Genomic DNA, 23,012 nt, shown 5'->3' on the forward strand with positions numbered 1-23,012 from the left:
TTTTGAAGATATGAGTTTTGGTGCTAATCCCCCTAAATGTGAGATACAACATTTATTTTTTTTCACAATGTTGAGATAGAGGTTTGATGGCAAAGTTGTAGAAAAAAATTAATTAAATCTACTTTGTCTAAGACGTCAAAACCGTATCTGGCACTGTTTTTAAGTAGAAGAACATTTTCTTAAAAATGGACCTGCTTTAAAGCTAATTAGGGGAATTTACGTATTCTCGGCAACCTAAGCAGCGACCTTCTTTCTATAGCCTTTTTCTCTATGGAACGCACACATATGCAGTATTGGTTTGTTTACAATCTTTTGCTGCCAGCTGCTCTAAAAATTCCAGTCGAAAGAATTGTCAACAACTGTTTTGAAACGCTTTTACAAAGCTCCAATCTTTTCTAGTGAGAGCGAGTATTGTCGGCAACCAGTTTTTCTTCGGCAACCGTTCCATTTGAACTGCATGTAAATCTGCTGTTCTATTATCGGCAGCTCGAAATCAGCTACAATTTGTAGTGCGTGTGTTTCATTTCAAGAAAACCCTGCTAGATTGCTTTTTCTCAGTGGTAAAAATATAGTCAAATTGAAGCTGAAAGCATAAAGAATCGTTTGCATGCATTCAACAAAGTGTTTTCATGAGAAATTTCAGTGAAAATAGTGTTTCAATTTGGGTTGCCGAAAATAGTCTGTCATGCCGAAGCCGTCATTTCCCCTATATGTAACTATTTTCAACTTTTACATCTTCACAATGTTGTACAAAGTTGTTAATAGAGTAAAAATAGTTGTGTATACTCCCTCTAATATACTTTACTCCAACCAATGAAATATAATGAGTTATTGAAAAAATTATACTGTGTCAAGTAGCAGCGAAGTATCCAGAATTGCATGGAAATCAACGATTTACTGGATTTGATGCTCAACAAAGAAATAGCCATGGACCACGCTGGATGGTATCTGCGCCAAGAAATCGGAATCATTACAAACGCTAATTCACAAACAACTTCCAAAACTCAGAATGGATGAAATATTTTTGAGCGGATTTTGCGAAAACTTTAAGGAAGTGATTTGGTTTTGCAGCTATTCGTTACTCACCCGATATTCTACGACCCATCATAGTGATAGTGTTGGAAAGCCTTAGAAGAGATAAATTGATCTTCTGTGAACCAGACATTCATTTCGCATATCAGTTCATCAATGACAATGAAGTCTTCAAGCAAAAATCTCATGAACCAGAAGTGTGAGGCACAAGTCTTCGAGTAAAATATGTTTCCGGAGCTCCAGCAGCAAACATTTCAAATGATTATCGCCCGGCAAAATTCAAACGGCCCCAAGCAGAGGAAGACAACCGTACCAATACACCACCATGAGCATCGTAATCAGTACATCGAGAAATATTTTCCTAGGAATGGGGATGAATCGCCATCAGGAATCATTCCCCTGCTTCAGCTGGAACGAGTTGTCGGTTGACTTTCGATAAGTATGTGTATCGTTCGAACCATCCAATCCCTTATCGTGTGTTGTGTGTCTGTGCGGCTCCTGCTCCATCGTAATCGCGCTTTTTGAAAAGATATCCCCCCTCCTCCAACTGCACTCGCTTCTTTTTTGCATCGTTTCTATCGCATATGAGCCACCACGACTGACGTTGGCCCTGGCATTCCGGGTGGCTGCGGGATGCTGCTGATGTTAATATCGTGTATGCGAGGACCAAGAAGGATGAGCCACGACTTCTTCCTGAGCTTCGAACGGCTCTAACTCTCGGTCTGTGAAGCTCTCCCACTGCTGCTGCTGCTGCTGTCGACCGTCGATGATGATGAAGGGGTGGCTGATGGCCGCCACTATCTATTCGCCGCATTATAATCGCTGGCTATAATGATATAAGGTGTGGGTGTTTTAAATTCTGTTACCGGCGTTCTTCTTTCAACCCTCTCTGGCGCTGTTCGGAGAATGGGGTATGTGTGAGTGTGAATGACTAACGGTGGATTTTTTTTCGCTTTCTCTCTCGTTCGCTTTCTCATTTGGTTCAAGGGTGGTGGGTGGTTGTTTGACTGACTGACTGACCGGAGCGAGCTGACCGTTGGTACCTATGTATACGTACCTAATTGCAATGCGGGATGGGTGCACAATTACGTTAACTGAAGGAGGAAAGACCAGGCGCACCGGTCGCTGGGATAAGCAAGAAACAGTTGATTACGATCAACATTATAATGACGGGAAGGTTGGGCCCGTTCATTCCGGCGGCAACGTGTCCCGGGAACCGGTATGTCCGTGGACACAAAGTCGAACGGGTTGTGCACATATGATAATATGTTCTCGTTATAGATTGTGGGTGGTAGAACCCGAGAATGGTAGACATAATTAACAACGTTGATGGGTAATGCCACTTTACTTGGATGGAAAAATATTCTTGTGTAACACTTCGATGGTTGTGGAATGGACGGATTAGAGAATCTTCAGTGGAACGTTTTTTTTTTAATTTTCAATTGGAACTAGGACGGATTATTAGATGGACACTTACTTTAAATAGATACATAAGTGCCAGTGAAGGCATAGGCGTAACCAAGGGGCAGTGCCCCATCTAATACAGCAATATTTTTTTTTAGGTTCGAAATTCTTGCAAAGTCGCAATTTGCTTGAGTTGCTGAAACATGAAGTTTTTCGAAGACCATTACATCGAACGTTATTGGGATCCTTTGGTCATAAGACCCAAATATTGGATCATGAAGATAGAAGAATGGTTTTTTTCTATGAATCCTTGAATTGATAAACGCGAGTTCCAGGAAAACTATTTTTAATTATTGGAATTTTCAATTTTGCAGACGGATAGAAATCCCCTTATACCTTTTGGCAAAGTTCAATTGCTGATTTTTCATAAATGTATAAGTCAACTAATAAGCAGACGCCTTGCAAAAAGTCAATGAAGAGCATGCGTCAAATGAAATGGATAGATGGTCACACATTCCGCTTATGCATTCTTATAGGACATATGTGGTTTGTCTTATGGAATGTATAAGGCTGATGTATAGGCAAAAATTTATAATTGAAAAGAAGATCGACGGTACACAAATCAAGGGGAATAAAGAATGATTGAAAATTGCCGTTGAGACTCTAAATATAAAATAATGTCCGAATCAGTGTCTGTTTTTATCATTTACCATCACACGCAAGGAGTATCGATTCAACCCAGTGTATATGAATTGCGTTTGTTTTGAAAATCTTCGCTGTTACGTACGAGCGAAATGAACAAATGAGTTCATTATACATCAACGAGTACACGTTTGTTGATATTCTCCAGTGCTTGATTATCCAACCCAACATTTTAAAAATCAGTAATGATCCTCAAAAGCAAAATAATCAAATTCATTTTGGGCACGTCCTTCAGCGCTATATTTGAGTAAAATGAAAATAATCATTTTGCATTTGATCCTCAAAATCATCCCCACCAAGATGAAGACGAATATTAATATTGACAACAACGGAAGCGATAATGAACGTCCAGCCACGAATGAAGAAAAACAAATGTTGACTACGATACTCAGAGGTTGCCTTGATCAAGAGAATTTTGTTATGTCAAAATTCAGATTCATGCATGTATTTGGTCTATCTGTTAAGGTTGTCTTCTTTTTCAGCTATTTTGAGTGTAGAAGGAATGATTTTTATCAGCACTGGTCCGAATACGAGAATTTCTTTTTTTTTCTTGTACCCCAATGTTCTGAAGCGGGTATAACGCTCCTAAGTTCATCCTTTAAGTGAATTTCCATTGATTTGTCTTCTTTAACTGTATACTTTGAAATGTCTTGGTTCCTCCAATGCCCAATTGTGGTTGGAGTTGACCAACAATGATAACTAAATTCCCAATTTTCCCTTGAAAACCAATTTCCCATACTGAGTAGAAACTATCCGGAAAATTGAATTTCCCATTGATCAACCTAATGAATTGCACCCCGCCACACTGATCCACGAGCAATTCTGTTGGAAAAACTGGCCTAGGCAAGCACTTTCCAAAGTGCATTACTTCATTGTGCATAGGGTAGTAAATGCCGTAAATGTCACTACAAAGCTGCACCAAACCGCGAGGAGAGAAAAAGAGTGCGACCTACGCAACACATAGCGCATATTAATTAACGAAAAAATATTCCTGTAATAAGATAACGTTTATCGTCGACCGACCGGGCAAACCGAGTGCCGCGCCACGATGCCTACAACCACACACAGGGGACATTTTTAATTTCATATTTGTCCTTTTCCGGTTTGGTTCATTGCTTCGGAGCCCGATGACCAGCAACGGAGGACACAGCAGATTCCAGAGAAGGAAAAAAAAAGACAAATAAATTGAAGTTAAATAAATGGCGTGTGTGTGCTCCTATCGGGACTGCACTGCACTGGTAGTGCATATGCGTTCCGTTGTCGCACGAGGGGTCGGGTATATATAATATCATTAAAAAATCCATTTTACACTGCCACCGTGCAAGAGAAGCGATTTTTTTTTAACCTGCTTGGCAGCTTCCGGCAGATTCTACTGCAGAAACGAGGACTTCTGGATCCGATTTCTCGCTGCGATATAAATTCTCCGGGTGCCCTTCATCCGGTTCTGGCCGGACCGCCACTGACCGTTACGTACGTGTAATGCCAATAAAAGCAATACACATTCTTTTTTACCGCTGCCAGGTTGGAGGGGCCGCGTATATTACACTCAACCCCTGTAAAAAGAGAAAAGTCCAGACTTTCCTCCACACACAATAATGCACAGCTTAAAAAATAAATTAAAATACCGAAGCATAACTATACGCGATGTGGAAACGGTTGTCTCCTCCGAGGCCATCGCTGGTTCGCTGGCCACCGCCACACGACGACAGTTCAGTATTGTAAGAGAGCCTGATTTTTTTTTTTTCAGATGGTTTTCTGAATATTTCGGCGCACCCCCCATTTTTTTTTAAATCGCCACCCACTGCACTGATGGGGTAATCCTCATCCTTCCACAATCCATGCCGTCTTTTTTAACTATCCATATTCCCGCTGCTGCCGGCTAGTCGTTGACTGCGGGCGCAATATATCGTATCGTGACGCCTCGCCTCGCTTGGCATGGCCTCCTTTGCTTGACGGTCAGCAATGCTCATCACCATCATCATCATCATCATTATCATCATCATCATCGGCATCGTGGCATCGCAGTGTGCGATGTTTGGTGTGAGCAGAGCTGCCTCCCAAGCGTAAAAAAGTCAACCCCGTAATAAAGCATTAGCATTGCACACATTATGAACATTGAACGGTGGTAACACCACCGTCGCGAAGCGCGAAATGAGAAATATGTGTGCACGTAAGTGAACAATCCGGGGGGTGCAAGGATGGCAAAATACGTCGAATTCTCGCGCTATGCATGATGTTCTTTGCCTGCTAGCCAGGATGAACGGGACAAAAAATGGTGTTCGGGTGAGGAGATGTAACGGTGTCATATGTAGAGCGGAAGGAGGAATAGCAGGACACGTTACGATTTCCATTCGACATATGCAGCTAGGTGAGGCAAGTCTTTCTTTCGAGCCAGCAGTCGTTTTCACCCGGTTCCTGACAGGGAGGAAATTATGACTTTTTTTTAAATAGCTCTAGGAGCTTTTTGAATTTCTATCAATATACTTGCCCATATCGTTTGGCCCATAAAAACGAGGATGTTTCTGAATGTTCAATCAAAATTATCAGCTCTGACTTATGGCACAACTAACCCATGGAGTATTATGTAATCATTTTTTTTTAAATTTATCACATCACATCAATATCCAAAATTGAACTTAGCAAAAAATAAAAACAGAGAGAGTAGAGAATACAAGTTTGGAAAAATATGAATTAACTAAATTTCGTTTTAAATACAGTTGTACTACATAATGTAGCCACCATTAAGAACTTCGAACAAATGAGTAGCTATATCCTTTTTATGTTCTTAATGCAGCTTGGTAAGCAAAAATGTAATGAATTTATATTTTCGGCTATTAAAATGAAATAAATGTAGAAATTGTGTTGGCAATATTGGAGAAAAATATTGCTTTTCCTTTTGAGTGGTTTAGTGATGAACGATTGATTAAGTTTTCGTTTTTACAAAAGAGTACCATCATCAGCTTTTATCATAGTAAAAAAACTTATTCAAGCTTATAGCATTTGCTGAATTGAAGGTCGAAATCAACTATTTAAAAAAATACTGCTAAACAAACTTAGTGCCAAATAGATGTGTCATCCTCCAAGAGAACGATAATGAATTAACCTGCCAATATCGGAGAAACACCCTGAACAGTAGTAGTACTAGTACCATAGAGGTAACTGTAAGACTAGAAGGTCCCGAAATAACGTTCTCAACTTTTTGGCTCAGCTCTGGTACTCTCTTCGGTCCCAAGCTAATCGATTCACCCCTCGAAACATAGGAAAAACCAATAACCCCTCATTTTATCTGTCAAACTTTCATAGCGAATCAAAACAAACATTGCGTAGTACTAGAATTTCGACTAGAATAGGGTACGTTAATCGTTTGCTTGGGACCAACAGGCTACTAAAGTGGTGAGCCAATTTAAAATCGTTAGTTTCGTATTGATTGTTGCTAGTACTGTCGTATTAATGGCCCTTCGCTCATTTTAACCTTCTATTCAATTTTCATACGGTCGTACTCTAGCGGAACTATCAACTTACCCTCTTCTCAGACCTTTATCTAGCTAATAACTTATCACACTAAAGCTGCAAGTTAGATAGCATTTCCAACCAACTTTGAAAATCGTAAACTTCACGTATGAAGTAACATAAACACAAGACGACGGTCAGGAGTCATATGATGCATTTCGGCTCAAGTCAGGATCTGATCACTTCTCCGTGGGCAACCGGAAAATATTCACATACAGTGTATCGCAAAATTGAGCGTACATCCAGTGGAACTTTTTTTGAAACATTCTGAATAGATATATATTTTTTAAAACTTGGCTGGTGGTTCAAAAGATGTTTATAGATTTATCGTTTTAGTTTTGGACTTTATTGGAATAATTTGTATTTTAGTAGGCTGGTGGTTCAAAAGATGTTTATAGATTTATCGTTTTAGTTTTGGACTTTATTGGAATAATTTGTATTTTAGTAAAACGCACGATTTTCAACTTTGTACCTAGTGGACTAATTTTAGTTAAATTAGTGGAATATGAATGATTTATATTATGACTAAAAATGAGCAAAATTTCTAAAAGTTTAGTTCATTATATTTCAAAATATTAATGTTTTTCAAGGAAAAGGCGTTTTTCTCAAATAGGTCTTATTTTAAATAAACGCAACCAAATAAGCCACCAATCTTCTTGTCAATAAAATGAAACTAATTTTTGTGTGGGTTTTTCGCTAAAGACCGATTCTGCCCATTTCCACGATACGATATAATTTGACGCACATGCAGTACTGGCAATAATAAAGCATGCACCGTAGTTTTTCTTCCTTACTCGGAGGGCTCTATCTTTTTAGTATGTCCTTCAAAATTTCGGAAATTTTGATTGTTGATGTATCAAATATTCAAGGTTTATTGGAGTAGTTTTGGCTGAGTACGTTTCTTACTGAACTACTGTTCGTGCAGGCTGCTACTACTGCCTTAACATAAAATAGCTACTGTACCTACCCAAAGATGTCACCACTTGTCCCCGTATCATTGTCATTACTTGTTATGTACTGTTCTTGTTATGTTACAATAAATAAACGTCTATCGTACTTTTACCTCCGTATCGTATGAATCGATCGTATAGCATTATTTCCATCTATCACTCAATTACAAATTGGTTCCTGTCCGTGCGCGATCAATTACCTTTTTATTTCTTGAAGTACAGTGAACAAAATGATCTGTAAAAAAATCAAAATTCAGACATGTAACGAAAAATTCCAAACACGGACGCAACGATAGAGCGGAAAACGAGCAAACGATGCTCAATGCTCGGATGATCGCTCACCATTTCGCCAATGTAAGGAAGGGAGGAGAAAAGCAGCGATAATAAAATCGGTTACCAAATCGTTTTCTTCGACACATGCTTTCGAGCAACGGACGTATAAGCGTCGGACACGACGTATGAGTGCAACAGCACTTATCACACCGATTCACGAATACTATGCAGTGTTGCAGACAGACAGACAGACAGACAGACAGACAGACAGACAGACAGACAGACAGACAGACAGACAGACAGACAGACAGACAGACAGACAGACAGACAGACAGACAGACAGACAGACAGACAGACAGACAGACAGACAGACAGACAGACAGACAGACAGACAGACAGACAGACAGACAGACAGACAGACAGACAGACAGACAGACAGACAGACAGACAGACAGACAGACAGACAGACAGACAGACAGACAGACAGACAGACAGACAGACAGACAGACAGACAGACAGACAGACAGACAGACAGACAGACAGACAGACAGACAGACAGACAGACAGACAGACAGACAGACAGACAGACAGACAGACAGACAGACAGACAGACAGACAGACAGACAGACAGACAGACAGACAGACAGACAGACAGACAGACAGACAGACAGACAGACAGACAGACAGACAGACAGACAGACAGACAGACAGACAGACAGACAGACAGACAGACAGACAGACAGACAGACAGACAGACAGACAGACAGACAGACAGACAGACAGACAGACAGACAGACAGACAGACAGACAGACAGACAGACAGACAGACAGACAGACAGACAGACAGACAGACAGACAGACAGACAGACAGACAGACAGACAGACAGACAGACAGACAGACAGACAGACAGACAGACAGACAGACAGACAGACAGACAGACAGACAGACAGACAGACAGACAGACAGACAGACAGACAGACAGACAGACAGACAGACAGACAGACAGACAGACAGACAGACAGACAGACAGACAGACAGACAGACAGACAGACAGACAGACAGACAGACAGACAGACAGACAGACAGACAGACAGACAGACAGACAGACAGACAGACAGACAGACAGACAGACAGACAGACAGACAGACAGACAGACAGACAGACAGACAGACAGACAGACAGACAGACAGACAGACAGACAGACAGACAGACAGACAGACAGACAGACAGACAGACAGACAGACAGACAGACAGACAGACAGACAGACAGACAGACAGACAGACAGACAGACAGACAGACAGACAGACAGACAGACAGACAGACAGACAGACAGACAGACAGACAGACAGACAGACAGACAGACAGACAGACAGACAGACAGACAGACAGACAGACAGACAGACAGACAGACAGACAGACAGACAGACAGACAGACAGACAGACAGACAGACAGACAGACAGACAGACAGACAGACAGACAGACAGACAGACAGACAGACAGACAGACAGACAGACAGACAGACAGACAGACAGACAGACAGACAGACAGACAGACAGACAGACAGACAGACAGACAGACAGACAGACAGACAGACAGACAGACAGACAGACAGACAGACAGACAGACAGACAGACAGACAGACAGACAGACAGACAGACAGACAGACAGACAGACAGACAGACAGACAGACAGACAGACAGACAGACAGACAGACAGACAGACAGACAGACAGACAGACAGACAGACAGACAGACAGACAGACAGACAGACAGACAGACAGACAGACAGACAGACAGACAGACAGACAGACAGACAGACAGACAGACAGACAGACAGACAGACAGACAGACAGACAGACAGACAGACAGACAGACAGACAGACAGACAGACAGACAGACAGACAGACAGACAGACAGACAGACAGACAGACAGACAGACAGACAGACAGACAGACAGACAGACAGACAGACAGACAGACAGACAGACAGACAGACAGACAGACAGACAGACAGACAGACAGACAGACAGACAGACAGACAGACAGACAGACAGACAGACAGACAGACAGACAGACAGACAGACATGTACGCGGGGACTTGAAGTATGTCTGTGGACTTGGAGACATACTTCAAGTCCCCGCGTACATCGTACGGGCTAGGCAAAAATGTGCGTCTATCTTGTAAACTGTCGCTTTAATGGCCCTTCGCTCATTTTCAACTTCTATTCAATTTTCATACTGCCGTACTCTAACGGAACTATCCACCTACCCTCTTCTAAAGATCATTCTCTAGCTAATAAATCATCACACTAAAGCTTCATGTTAGCATTTCCAACCAACTCCTTTATCTGTAAGTTTCTTCCGACTTACGCTGGAAATTTATAATGACTTTTCCTGGATATTTATCTCCTGACAGAGTCGGTTGGCATCCTCCGGTAGTTTCTTCCATCTATTTCCGGGAGTTTTTTCTTCTGGCTACTCTGGAAGTTCATCGCAACATCTCAAAAAAGTTTCCATCCCCCACTGAAATCCTGGCTGTGCCACTGATGAGGATTCTAAAATGAACAAAGATTCAATGAACCTGAGGATAGCTTTGAACGTACTTTCAATTAATTCATATTACATTTGCCTGCTTTGACGGTTTTCTGTATATGAGTGCACAAAATATGGCTTTTTTTTTATTGACATCTCCATACAGATAACTCCACATCCCTATATTATAAAACTAAAAGGTTTGATTTTGTAGCACCACCTGTGGTGGGGTTCCAAACTTAAACTGATCACTAGTATTAGCACCTTATGATATGCAACAACTCTTCCGAAAGCACCTATATTTAAAACGCGAATAAAAAAGATTAATTAAAGCTAGTGTTTATGTTTTGATACCTTGTATTAACGTCCGTGTTAGAGATTTGCGTTCGGTTCGTCTATTAACACTCGATACTCATGGCATCCACACCTGTATTGGTTGATTTTTTCTATACCGTTTGATAAATTTTCAATAGTTTAATATTGATCCAAATTATAGTTGAAGATCCATATCAATCTTGCATCAAATCCGATTCAAGTGATTCATTAAAAATACAACCTAAGCTAGGGTTAAGATCTAATTTCCGTCAAACTAATCACAACCTACTCTTTAACCCATATTCTTGATTTTGATCGGACGGTATTTTCAATACAAAAAACTTTTTTTTGTATGGAAAATACGGTTCGAACAAAAAAATGTTTTTTCTCAATGATCACTTCTAATTTTATTTGGTAAAGAGTAACACATTGTTAAGATATTGTTTAAAATATAATACTGTTTCTTGATTTCAATTCCTTCATACGAGTTTCAATTCATTGAATTGAGCTTCGGTATACGGAAGGCAGAATCAATGGAACCGCTAGGAGCTCTCCTTTTGTTTTTGAGAAGGCTGTATTTAAGTATTAGTATTATGCGTTCTTTTAGCTATTATTAAGTAGCTTTTGAACTACCAAACGTGTGATTGATTCGTTCACGTCGAAATCATAAATATATTAGATGATGCTTCTCGAGATGACGGAAGTAGGCTCTTCCCAGTATATTCTACAATACGTAGTCCTACGTCAATTATTAATACTTTGTCGTACTCCACTTCATTCCTTTAAACCTTTTTCATATCATGGCCTGATATTTTTAACGTATACAATGGAAATGTACTCACTCGGATAAGTCCTTCCAAAGCCTGCATAGACTCTGAAGCCTTCACGATTATTCTTGGAAACGCAGAAAGATTGCATGTTTATAGTGAAGCCTACTTACGAAATTACTTTTTCATCAGATACTCATTTCCTTCCACCCCATGGCCACCGAAATCAACTTCTACGTGATTACGAAACAAGCAAAGCAAAGGTACCATCCCCATCAGCCCGTGGATAATTCTCGGATGATAGCGAAATCTGCCCCAGCAAGGAGCATGCACAACCTTCGACTTAATAATGATGCTCAAACTCCTGCGAAACTCCTGACGACCGACCGTTGCTATTACCGGACCAAAGCTCACCAGTGTAGGATCAAGCGGGGAGGATGCAAATCTGCATGGGCTGAAACTGAACATCGTCCTTCTCCTATCCATGTGTCAATGTGTTCGTGAGGCAGAACCCCATCTTCATCAATAGGTATAACTAGGATACCTACTTCCTCTCTCTCTCCAACGCTTGCTTCGGTGCATGGCAAGCGAATGAACGTTCATTAATTTGGTGAAATAATTAAAATAGATTGAACATCGTACATGGAAGATCAAAAAATCAAGTAGCGACATCGCACCCCCACCACCATTCGACCAGTTGGTCGGATGGTCGTCTAGTGCTAGATTCTCGTCCACTGGCCATTGGTCCTGTGCCTGGTTGCTGGACGGAGTCGCTCCGACCGCTACATGCAATCGTATGTGCTCTTCCGAAGCGGCGAAACGGTCGATGTGTGGCGTGTCAATAACTTTATTAAATCCAAAGAGACTTCGAAGGGGCGTGCTGAGACGGGAGGGGTAGAGAGGTGTGCAATGCAGTTAATATGAGCCTCCAGCAATGAACGCATCACGAACCATGCCGCTCACTGTGATGAGGAGGGTTGCAATGAGGAAAGTAAAAAAAAAATCTAGATGCTTGCTCTGGATGGTGTAAATGTGATTTTTTCCTCCATGCTAACTAGATGACTGACTGAGTCGAAGTTGACTGACGTTACGATACGACCGGCGTGGTGTGTGCAGATGGGGTTGTGAAAGGACAAGCCTGAGTTCGGAATCGGGAAATGAAAACAGAGCGTATCGAACGGGGATTTTTTTTCGTATGTGTATGAGAGTTCCTATTTGAATATTGCAGAGGAGCAAATTTTCTTTGCTTGGAGCTAATTTGCTGCATGCAATTAGAATGATTGATGAAGTTGTGCTTCTGTGAGAAATGTGTGCCTTAAATAGATACGGTTCAATTTCTAATTAAAACAGAACCACTATTCGCTCGACTGGAAAACTCAGGTGTCGTAATGCCATCAACAATGGACTGATATGATAATTTCGTTCCGTCTACTCGCGAAATGATCCAAAATGCGATAAAATTCATTTTGAAAAATTAAACGAACAAAAAATCAAATTCGCACGACACTTCATTAGTACTTTAACAAAGCAACTAATTGTTCAAACATTTTCACCAAATTATGCCAAATTAGAATTGAAATTTCATCCAGATCCGTTTGTCCCGTGTGTCAAAGCCTACTACCGTGTTCGCCGGACGATGGAACGACGACGAAACAAAGAGGGCTCCGGTCGAAACGCAACTTGGGGATGCATGCATGCGATTGATGCAAAAAGCAAATAATTTCTGGCTGCATTGTCAAGCATACACATAGAGGGAATAGCACACTTGATACAATTTTTTGTCTTTTGCTGTCCCCACTGCAATTGAATGATTGGGATGTAAAATGGTTCGGACTGTGGAGTTGGAGCTTTTTTTTCTACGCTACCTGTATGAAGTCAGAATGACACATGATGCAGGCAACGGAGGAGCCGCTAAATGAAAATCGTAGCAGTCTATGCACCGAAAGGATCCATCCTCGCCTGCTGAGAATCATCCGCTGGTAGCTGCAGATGAATTCGAATGAATGGTTTTCAATAAAAAAAAAATACAATGGACAAAAGTAACGATAATAATGAATAATGTTTGGGATTCGATATTCCGACGGGTTCGAGTCTTTTTCTGAGCCGAATCTGACGATGGTACGATGGCATTCGGGAACGGGCAAAAAATTCAATAATTAAATCAAATAATTAACACTGAATCGACAGTTTCAATCTTTATTTGAATGGCGAATTGTACTGCGGAGAATATGACAGAAGAGGGACAAAGGCAGCCATTGATGGTTCTCTGATCGGTTGACGATGATGATTTTTGATTCATCGTCGTCCGTTGTCGTCATCGTGTGCCGTGCAGCAGTTGCATCGTCGAAAAATTTGACTGGAAGTTGATTTTTTGTCTGTTTAAATTTCTCCTTCCACCCTCTTGACTGTTTCGTAGCCAACTTGCTAGGATGCAATTGATGGATGCATTTTCGTACGGTTTGGTTTTTGAATCTTGTTTGTGTTTAGGTTTTATAACAGAGCGTGACATTGGATCATTTTTGGATATTTTCTTGTGAACCATGCTGCCAGGTATGATCTTAATGAGTTTTAATTATATTTGATCATTGATTTTGATGAATTGATTTGCTCGACCAATAGCCGAAACGTTGGGCAGTTAAAAAACTATCGTTTAAAGTGGCCATACTGAAAAGTCTAAACTCTGAAAGATAGATCATCAACCATCGGAAAATCGATAACAGTTCCAACGTCTAAGAATTTCAAATTATCTAAGTTACAAAATCAATGCAGGATTTTCAAGTCGGTAAAGGTGGGAGTGCCGATGAGTACCCTTTGATTTGACATGAGTGAAGGAGAGGCTATTTTGGAAAATGCATTAGTTTTTGATAGGAAAGCAAAATTGCTGTTTAGGGCATGATTGATAGAATCTGCAAATGTCATGGCTTTACAAGGCATTTTTGGATTATACTTTAACTCTAACAATTCCCTGACCATTATTTCGTGTGGTGTAGAAGCTTTTCACACTGACATTTTTAGTTTTCCCATTCATGGGGAAGCGGAGATTATTAAACTATGATAATTGATGTTTGAGGCTTTGTAATATCGCAGCTTGTAACATAAAGAAGGTTATTTTTCCTCAAATTTGCGCTAGATAATAAAGCGTTGCTCTTGAAATTGTAATAATTGACAGATATTTAGTGTTGTGGACAAAAGAAGATGATTTAAATGAAAAGTGTAAGTTAGATGAAGAAATTTTAGTGGATGGTATCCGTTTGAGTTATGTGTTCATCCTACTATTAAAAATTTACACTTGAGCAGATCACAAGAGTGAGTTACTTCCCTATCAGCTTAAATTTTTCTGTCCTTTCTCTCTAAAGTTAGTTAGCAAGTTTGATTTACAATTATCACAAACTGTCAGTGGTGTACTAGCCACTGAGGAAGTTTTCAAGTAGTGGATGAAAATGCAAATTGGTCAAACCATAAATAGTTATAGCGGAACTAAAAATAAACTGCTCAGCCCACTACAAAAGCTCCGAATCAAAATCATGTTCCAATTAAGAGAATGTTACGAGAAATTTGCTTCTCCATACTTGCTGCATCGTAGAAAACATGAAGAAGCAGTTTTGCTTTGTATGTGTGACCGTATCACCTTAAGCAGCGGGAAGACCCTATTCAAAGTAAGGAATATGATTAACATCGCTCGTCGTAGAGAATGGAGAATGTTTTTGAGGGCTCTACACACTTAATTTTTTTTGCCGAGATTCTAACAGTCGAGAAGTTTAACCATGTTTGCTGATTTTATTTCTGAGAGCTCAGCTAACAAACAGATATTTTATCAGTAACAATAAATGTCAAGTTAATCGGCTAATGGAGATTTTATCGAGCCAGTTAGAGTGTGAAGATTAATTGTCTTGATATGCTTCACGTGCTTGGAATAGGATATGATCAGCTCCATCAAAACATATAACTATGAAACTTGAACTTCACGTTTACGCAGCAAACAGGGAGCTCGGGAGCAATGTTGCAACAGTATGCGAGATTTGTGTTCTAGAAAACTAGTAATGACAGGGCATATCAGCCACATGACGGTCATTTTTGGACTCTTCAAGGAATCATCTAAAGCCGTTCGTAACCCTATGTTGCTATTATAAATTTTCAAATCTATCTAATCTAAGCAAATCTAATCTAATACAAGCGCAGCCTGTACGAGAAAGCATCCTGGAAAATGATTCGGTTAGATGAAGCTTTATCACTTTTGTTTTTCAATATTTATGCTTGCATAATATCTGAGACATGACACAAATATCAAAACGGCCAAGCCTACTACGTTGTATTTGCCAAAATAATTCGAGTTCAAATAAAAATATTCAAACAACGAAGCATTTCGTGAATCTACAAGGGTTGAAGAATGCGTGGACATGTACCGTATGAAACGCTCCACGTTACATCAATGAGATTATAGTAATATGTCATGTGATTGGTACACATAATGTTAAACATATCAATAAAGGAAAACTCCATATGTCTCCTATGATACTCATATGTCTCACCATATGTCTCCTATGATACACATAATCGCATTCTGTCGATTGCAACCTGGTATTGAAACTCCATAACACGGGTAACAGAACAATCGCGGTTCCACTAAAAGTACACATAACATCATCTGACCATCTAACGCACCATCATAAACATGGTGAAAAACTGCTCCGCGTGAATTGCTAATCCTTAATTGAAGAGGTTTTCAGTAGTTGACTGGACAAAATTCGTTAAAATTTTACAGCATTTTTAAAATCAGGTGTTACTCCGTCCTCCCCTAGTTGTGTTGAATATTCGGCAATAGCAAAATTTTGGCTAACTTAAAAGTGTCGCAGTCCCAAGAATAGTTAACCGATTTTGATGAACCTGGAAGCATTCAACGGGAAAATCGATTAAGTTTTTTTTTGATATTATGCTAAAAATTGCAGGCACTGCCAGACACCGGAAATGCTCCGGATTTTTTGAGGTTATGACAAACGTGCATTTATTTTGCCGCTCATTTCTTTGGAATCTAGGATGAAAATCTGATATTTAACATTTTTCACAAAAACTAGAGTCTATCACAAGTCTGCTGCTGGTTGAGGATTTCAAATCAGTTCATATACAACTGAGCTACGACCATTTTCGTGGAATTTTCTCTGGATTAGTGGTTGTGCCGTACTAGAAATCATAATTGCAAGAACAAGGAATGTATTGATTTGAATGGAAAATATTCACTCGTCAATTTTTCTGGATGGTCAGATTAACACAGTCTACGCACGATACCGTAATTTTAATAGCACTATCATAATTTACAAGCACTAGGTGTTGGGTGCTAACCACTACGACGGACCCGTCATCTTCTTAAGATTGTTTCTAATACTCCTGTCATTCTTTTTATTTTATTATTGCAACATATAGGAGGCTTAACAGCTTTTTATTTTTTTGTTAAGCTACTTGAAATTTGGTCCGTCCTAACTTTATGCTTGTTTCAATAAATACAATCAACTATTCATTTTCCTAGTACTAACAGTACTGGGTCAGATTGATTTTGCAATGGTTACTTACCATTAAAATATTTAATCGCTGCCAATCTTCTTCTCTCATTTTCTGCTACAGCAAAACCACAGTCAACCGTTCTACACTACCGAACGTTACAACATTAAACTTAGCTCACTTTTTTTTTTCGTCCCACATAATGAAACATAATTGTGACTAATTACGAGTTTTGAAATTTGTCAATTTTAATTTCCGTTCCTTAATTACGACATTTACGATTTTCTACGCCTCCTCGTCGACCATTACTGTCATTCGTCGTCGTCGTCGTCATGGTTGTCCATGGCCTACCACGAGCAGACGGTATAGTGTCGCCAGCAGAGCGTTCCTTTTTCTCGCACTCGTTCAATGTTTCGCCCGCCTTCTCAACTCACACCCCTCTTTTGTATTTTGTTGTTCATTTGCAGGACCGTGAAAGAAGTGATAATTGTAGCCGATCAAACAGTCCACTGCTGGACGAATTGAATCAAGCGTCAAACCGTTCGAAGGTAACCGCGGCACTTCGGAACCGTGAAAAAATGTCGCCTCTGTCCCTGCCGACGGGTGGATCCCCGGTGAGCAACCAAGCTGCAGCAGCTGCAGCTGCTGCCGCGGCAGCCCAGGTGCATCTGAATGGAACTAGTGAGTACATATCGAGTTCTAAAACCACCCCCCAACCGGACTCCCCTTATGATCTGCATGAGTCACACTTTTTGTCCACAGTGCAAGACATGTTGAACCTACAGAAGCTGCAAAATCTGGCACAGCTGACTGGTGGAGCGGCGGTGTTACCCGGACTGGGACTTCCGACGGCCGGACTACCAACGGCAGCGGCCGCATTACTTAACAATTCTCCGCTGAATCTCAGCCTTGGAGCACAAAATCATTCGTCGGTGATGGGAGCACTGGGTGCGGTCCCACAGACTTTGACGGCAGCTGCCGCCCAAATGCCACAACTAATTCTCGCTTCCGGTCAGATTGTCCAAGGGATTCAGGGCGCTCAGCTGCTGATACCGACGTCACAAGGTGAGTACAATTTCATTCATTCATTCATGAGCAGGAACATCGTGTAGAATGAGTGTCAACAATTTAACACCGCAGAAAAGCACGTGTTCACAACGAGCTTACCACCTCCCTCATCCCCACCCATTTGAATTCCATTCACACGAATATCAATTTTCATCTCTTAACCGATATATTAACACCCTTCTCTCATTTGTTTTCCACACAAACATACCACTCACAACGTATCGTATCACTGATATTATTCACGCAGGAATTGCCACCCAAACCATTCTGACGATCCCCGTGGGGCAACAGGTGATTTCCAACATGAGCAGCGAAAATTTATTGCAGTGTTTAAATTTTAATACCGTCGCAAACAACAACTTCAACGAGATGCTGAACCAATCGGCGCACCACCACCCGCACCACCCGGGCAATGCAGCATTTGCGGCAGCGGCAGCAGCAGCGGCCGCAGTGGCAACCCGCGAATCCCCAGTCACAGTCAATAGTGCAATCAATACCACAAGTCTGCTTACGAACCAACTCGCGCTGGCCGCAGCCGCCGCCGCCAATAGCAATCATCACCATCACTCACACCACCATCACCACCAGCAGCAACAGCAACAGCATCAGCAGCAAATGCATCTACAACAGCAGCAGCAGCAGCAGCAGCAACAGACGTCCCATCATCAACAGCATCATCATCAGCAGCAGCAGTCCAAGCATTTACACCACGGTCACCAACCGGGATCATCGACAACGTCGTTATCATCGTCAGTTCACCATCACCAACCGTCGTCGTCGTCATCGTCGTCTTCTTCGGCGCTGCACGTGATGGATAAGTTTAAAAATTTATCCACCCACGAAAGGACGCCGTCGGAACGGTCCACACCGGAAATGCGCATCAAGCTAGAATCTCCAAAGGTGGCGTCGCCTATTTCGCTGGCAGCGCAATCCTCTTCACGACCACCTAGCAGCAGTTTTGCGTCGGTGTTTGAGAAATCTCCTCAGATGAAGCGGACCAGCTCACCCAGCATACCGCCGTGCAGTGTAAGTAACAGCAGTACCGGCAGTGGCAGCAATTGCAGTGTCATCAGCGGACTCAGCAGCAGTAACGGTGGTGGAGGAGGAGGACACATTCAGGTGGCTAAGAATTTGACCAGCCCAGGTCACCATTCGCCGTCGGATAATGCGATCAGTAGGTGAGTGTACGTCGAAGTTGTTCCAAATTTAGATGATCCCTTTTTAAATTTAGAACTATTTCATTGTGGTGGGATAAATGAAGAAATGGTAATTTTTTTCATTATACTCTAAAGTCCAAGTCAGCCTTCTGGTGGGGTAAATTGATAGAGCCGGGACAAAATAATCGAATTGCTTAACAAATTTTGCGCAAATGTTTGGAAATATACACTTGTTATCTTCCATTTAAATGAACATTTGGTATTAAATTAGTAAATTGGTAACAATACCTTCATGGTAAGTTATCTAAACTAATATAATCGAATCTAATCTAAGACAAACGCAGCCAGTACGAGAAAGCATCCTGGAAAATGATTAGGTTAGATGAGGTCTAATATTTTTGTTTTGTCTAATTGATGTTTACAGCATATCTGAGATATGATATAAACATCAATACGGCCAGGTCAACTGCGTTGTATTTGCCACAAAGATGATTCTTGGAAATAAATGGGAACATTTCTTGAATCTACAGGGGCAGAAGGATGCGTGGACATACCGTACCAAACGCTCCGAGTTAATATGTGTAGTTGTGTGTAATGTGTAAATATTTGTACAATATTGAAGAATCATAAAATAAAGCAATGGAAGGATCTTACCGAATTTTCACCTATGTACCACAACACATTGCTTGTTGAGCAGAAAAACGAACCACTTGTTGATTCACCGATTTGTTTGCACTTTCCCTTCTGTTCTGTGATTCCGTGCTTCACGCGGCAATTTCCTTCCGTAGATCGTCCTTGTTCGGTTTTGAACTTTTCTTTAGTATGTCCTGATTATAGCACTTTTTGCTCGTTTTCACGCTGTTAAAACGACAATAATCAGATTCAGATCCTCCACATTTCTGGTCTGCCAGATTCTCTCGAACTTCTACCAGTGATCGATGTTGTCTAACACGACACCAGAACTATTCGCAAACTTTATCAATTTAATGAGACCACCGCTAAAAATCTTCATTTTTCATGTTTTTTTTTTCACACAACCGAAAAAGAGTTTTTAGACGGAAAACACACAGACAAGCTAATAAAAATCGTGACAAGAGCGCAAGAAACTCAACCACTCGCGAGCAGAACCTATTTCGATTTTCCAATACCTTCATGGTAAGTTTTGTTAAAAAATATGTTCTTTGCTTCAGTTAAAAAAAAATAATATTTCATTGAAAAAAATGCTCTTAACCTCAAACAGAAAATTCCATTGTGACGAGATTTAGGCTGAACGAATTTTTCTAACATATGGGCTAGAATTTGCTCGTAAGTTTTCGTTTCAGCTAGCCTAGTTTTGTTAAAAATGGGAAACCGTTAGCACGAAAAAAATGGTTTTAGAAAATTTCTTAGATTTTAGACAATTGATAATTGATCTAGATAAAAAAAATCCATCATTTTTGTATTATTGGCTTTCAAAATAAAGCATGCAGAATAAAAACAAATTAACGGCGCCGGTGGTGTAGTGGTAAGCGTGATTACCTCTCACCCCAGCATGCCTGGGTTCAATCCCAGTCGGCGCCGCCGGGATGTTCTGAGGCATAACATCTCTGATCACGCCTTCCTTCGGATGGGAAGTAAAGCCGTTGGTCCCCGGTTCATGAGTTGATGGGTCGATAGGTAGGGTCCAGGTGTGGGAGCTGCCTTCCTGGCACGTCGGTAGCATTGGTGCTCAGCACGGAAAACAAGATCGACGGAAAAAACAAACCAAAGGAAAAAAAATAATAAAAACAAATTGGGCAGCAGAGGCCAACAGCTCTACTATATGGGGGTCAAATTTTGCAGATGAACAATTTTAAAATAACCCTGCAATTCACGCGTTCTTATTTCTGACAGACAAGGAATCAATTTTGACAAACACTTTTATCCAGAACAGAGGCATTTGCGAACAATTTAATATATGCTCGAAGTGTCAATTTTAGATTTATCGGAGTAGGTCACGCTGTAAACTGATGTGTTTGGTTGTTGCTGCTTTTATCGCAAATTCTACGGAAGTCTTCAATGCACAACATGTAAATATTTACAACTATTGACAAAGCTTAGCTAATAATGTCGTTTTGATCTTTGAAAACAAGACAAATGAAAAAAAACAGACCTACTGCGGTGAAAATTCGGTACGGAAAATGGGAAACTGCTTTAGTTTGTGATGGGAATTTGTGAGATTCATCGAATCAAGTGCAGCTAAGCGGACTGAAAGTGGATTTTCAATCGAAAGCGCTGCATCCAACGGTACTCCGACTGACTGCTTGAGGGCCTGCTGCTGGCTTGTGAATGTGTGTGCACACGATAGAATTTGTTGGAGTGGAGTCCAATGAGCCGACCGAAGAAATTGTATGGCCCAACACTGGAGAAGACCCGTAGGAAGATCAGAAGAAAAGAAACATGCTGAAAGCAATATGTTTTGGTGAGATCGATTAAGAAACATTTGTAGAAAAGCAGTTATGCATATACTAAATACGTGCCAGGATCAAAAGTGTGGATTTTGGATGCTGGAAGTATGCATATGCATACACTTCAGGTATCCATTTGATATGTGGGTTTACTCATGCACACATTAATTGTATAATAAAGAGATATCACCTTCTCCAGGGCTTATAGTGTTTACATCAATCAAATCTCGTTAACTGTTTGGGAATAGTGCCCCCTCTGGAACTCAATATTTTGCTCTAAATTTCCATGAATTTTGAGAACGAGAAATTTCAAGATCCAGAAAACTAATGGGTTGTCTATATACCATGGTGATATGCCTCCTTACTGAGGGGGGGGGGGGGGGGTCCAAACAAATTATGAAATATGTATGCAGTGTTGTGGTAGTGGGTAGTTGTGGGTAGTCGATGACTACGTTGCTCCAAACCGAAAAAAAAGTTTACAAAGTAGTTCAAATAGAGCAATCCAATCCAGAAAAAAATATATTTATACACGCTTAAATGAGAGCAATATTTCACCGTAAATGCTAAATATTAAAAATACACTGCACATTATTAAGTTACATTCGAACACTTGCGCTCCTGGTAAACATGGTAAGGAAAATGTTTTAAAAATGATAAATTTGAAATGCATAGTGCTCCTGGTAAATAAGTTAACGGAAAAATTAAAAAAAAATGTTAAATTTAAAATGGCTTGCGCGCCAAGGTCGTGGCTAGTCAAAGTAAGGTGACGACCATCCTGTTTTGAAAATATCATTTGAAAAATTGTCACCTCCAATCAGGCTTGCAATTGCTCATTACAGCAAAAATGCTATTTTTCGGTATTATGAAACAATGGGATACTATAATGTAAGATGCCAGAAGAGGTGGTAAAGTTTGTATATGACATATAAAATTTTTAAATTTTGCTTTCAGAAGGTCACAACTAGCGATTAGCTGTAATTATACAAACTTTTCCACCTCTTCTTGCATCTTACAAATAAAAATTATTATCATAGTATCCCATTGTTTCAAAATACCAAAAAATAGTATTTTAGATGTAATGAGCAATTGCAAGCCTGCCTCCAATTTTTAAAATTCGGGGAAAATAAAATAAAATATCGTATGAAAAATTGACACCTCCAATTATGAAAAGGGGGGGACCAAGGTGACAATATCATATGAAAAAATGACACCTACAATTATGAAAAGGAGGGACCAAGATGAAAATATCATATGCAAAATTATCACATCCAATTATGAAAACTGGGGACCAAGGTGAAAATATCATATGAAAAAATGACACTTCCAATTATGTAAATGGGGGATAAAGACACAAATACGATATGAAAAATTATCACCACCAA

The 23,012-nt window shown here is 40.4% G+C and overlaps 1 protein-coding gene across 4 annotated transcripts in view; it reads left to right on the top strand.

Moving 5' to 3' along the window:
* The window catches only part of pdm3 (pou domain motif 3), a 265,904-nt gene that overhangs the window by 222,135 nt on the left and 20,757 nt on the right, over positions 1 to 23,012 (top strand). For 3 of the 4 annotated variants that reach the window (XM_065230870.1, XM_065230868.1, XM_065230869.1), the window contains exons 3-5: positions 17,447 to 17,660; positions 17,742 to 18,044; positions 18,295 to 19,225. In XM_065230870.1, coding sequence (XP_065086942.1) covers positions 17,447 to 17,660; positions 17,742 to 18,044; positions 18,295 to 19,225 — 1,448 coding nt within the window. Of the gene's footprint in view, positions 1 to 17,446; positions 17,665 to 17,741; positions 18,045 to 18,294; positions 19,226 to 23,012 lie in introns of those variants that run through there. The other variant, XM_065230871.1, reaches the window with a different exon arrangement.

This window comes from Ochlerotatus camptorhynchus, unplaced genomic scaffold (assembly GCF_037179485.1).
Source record: "Ochlerotatus camptorhynchus isolate MF236.1 unplaced genomic scaffold, CSIRO-AGI_Acam_v1.1 ptg000334l, whole genome shotgun sequence".
Lineage (NCBI taxonomy): Eukaryota > Metazoa > Arthropoda > Insecta > Diptera > Culicidae > Ochlerotatus > Ochlerotatus camptorhynchus.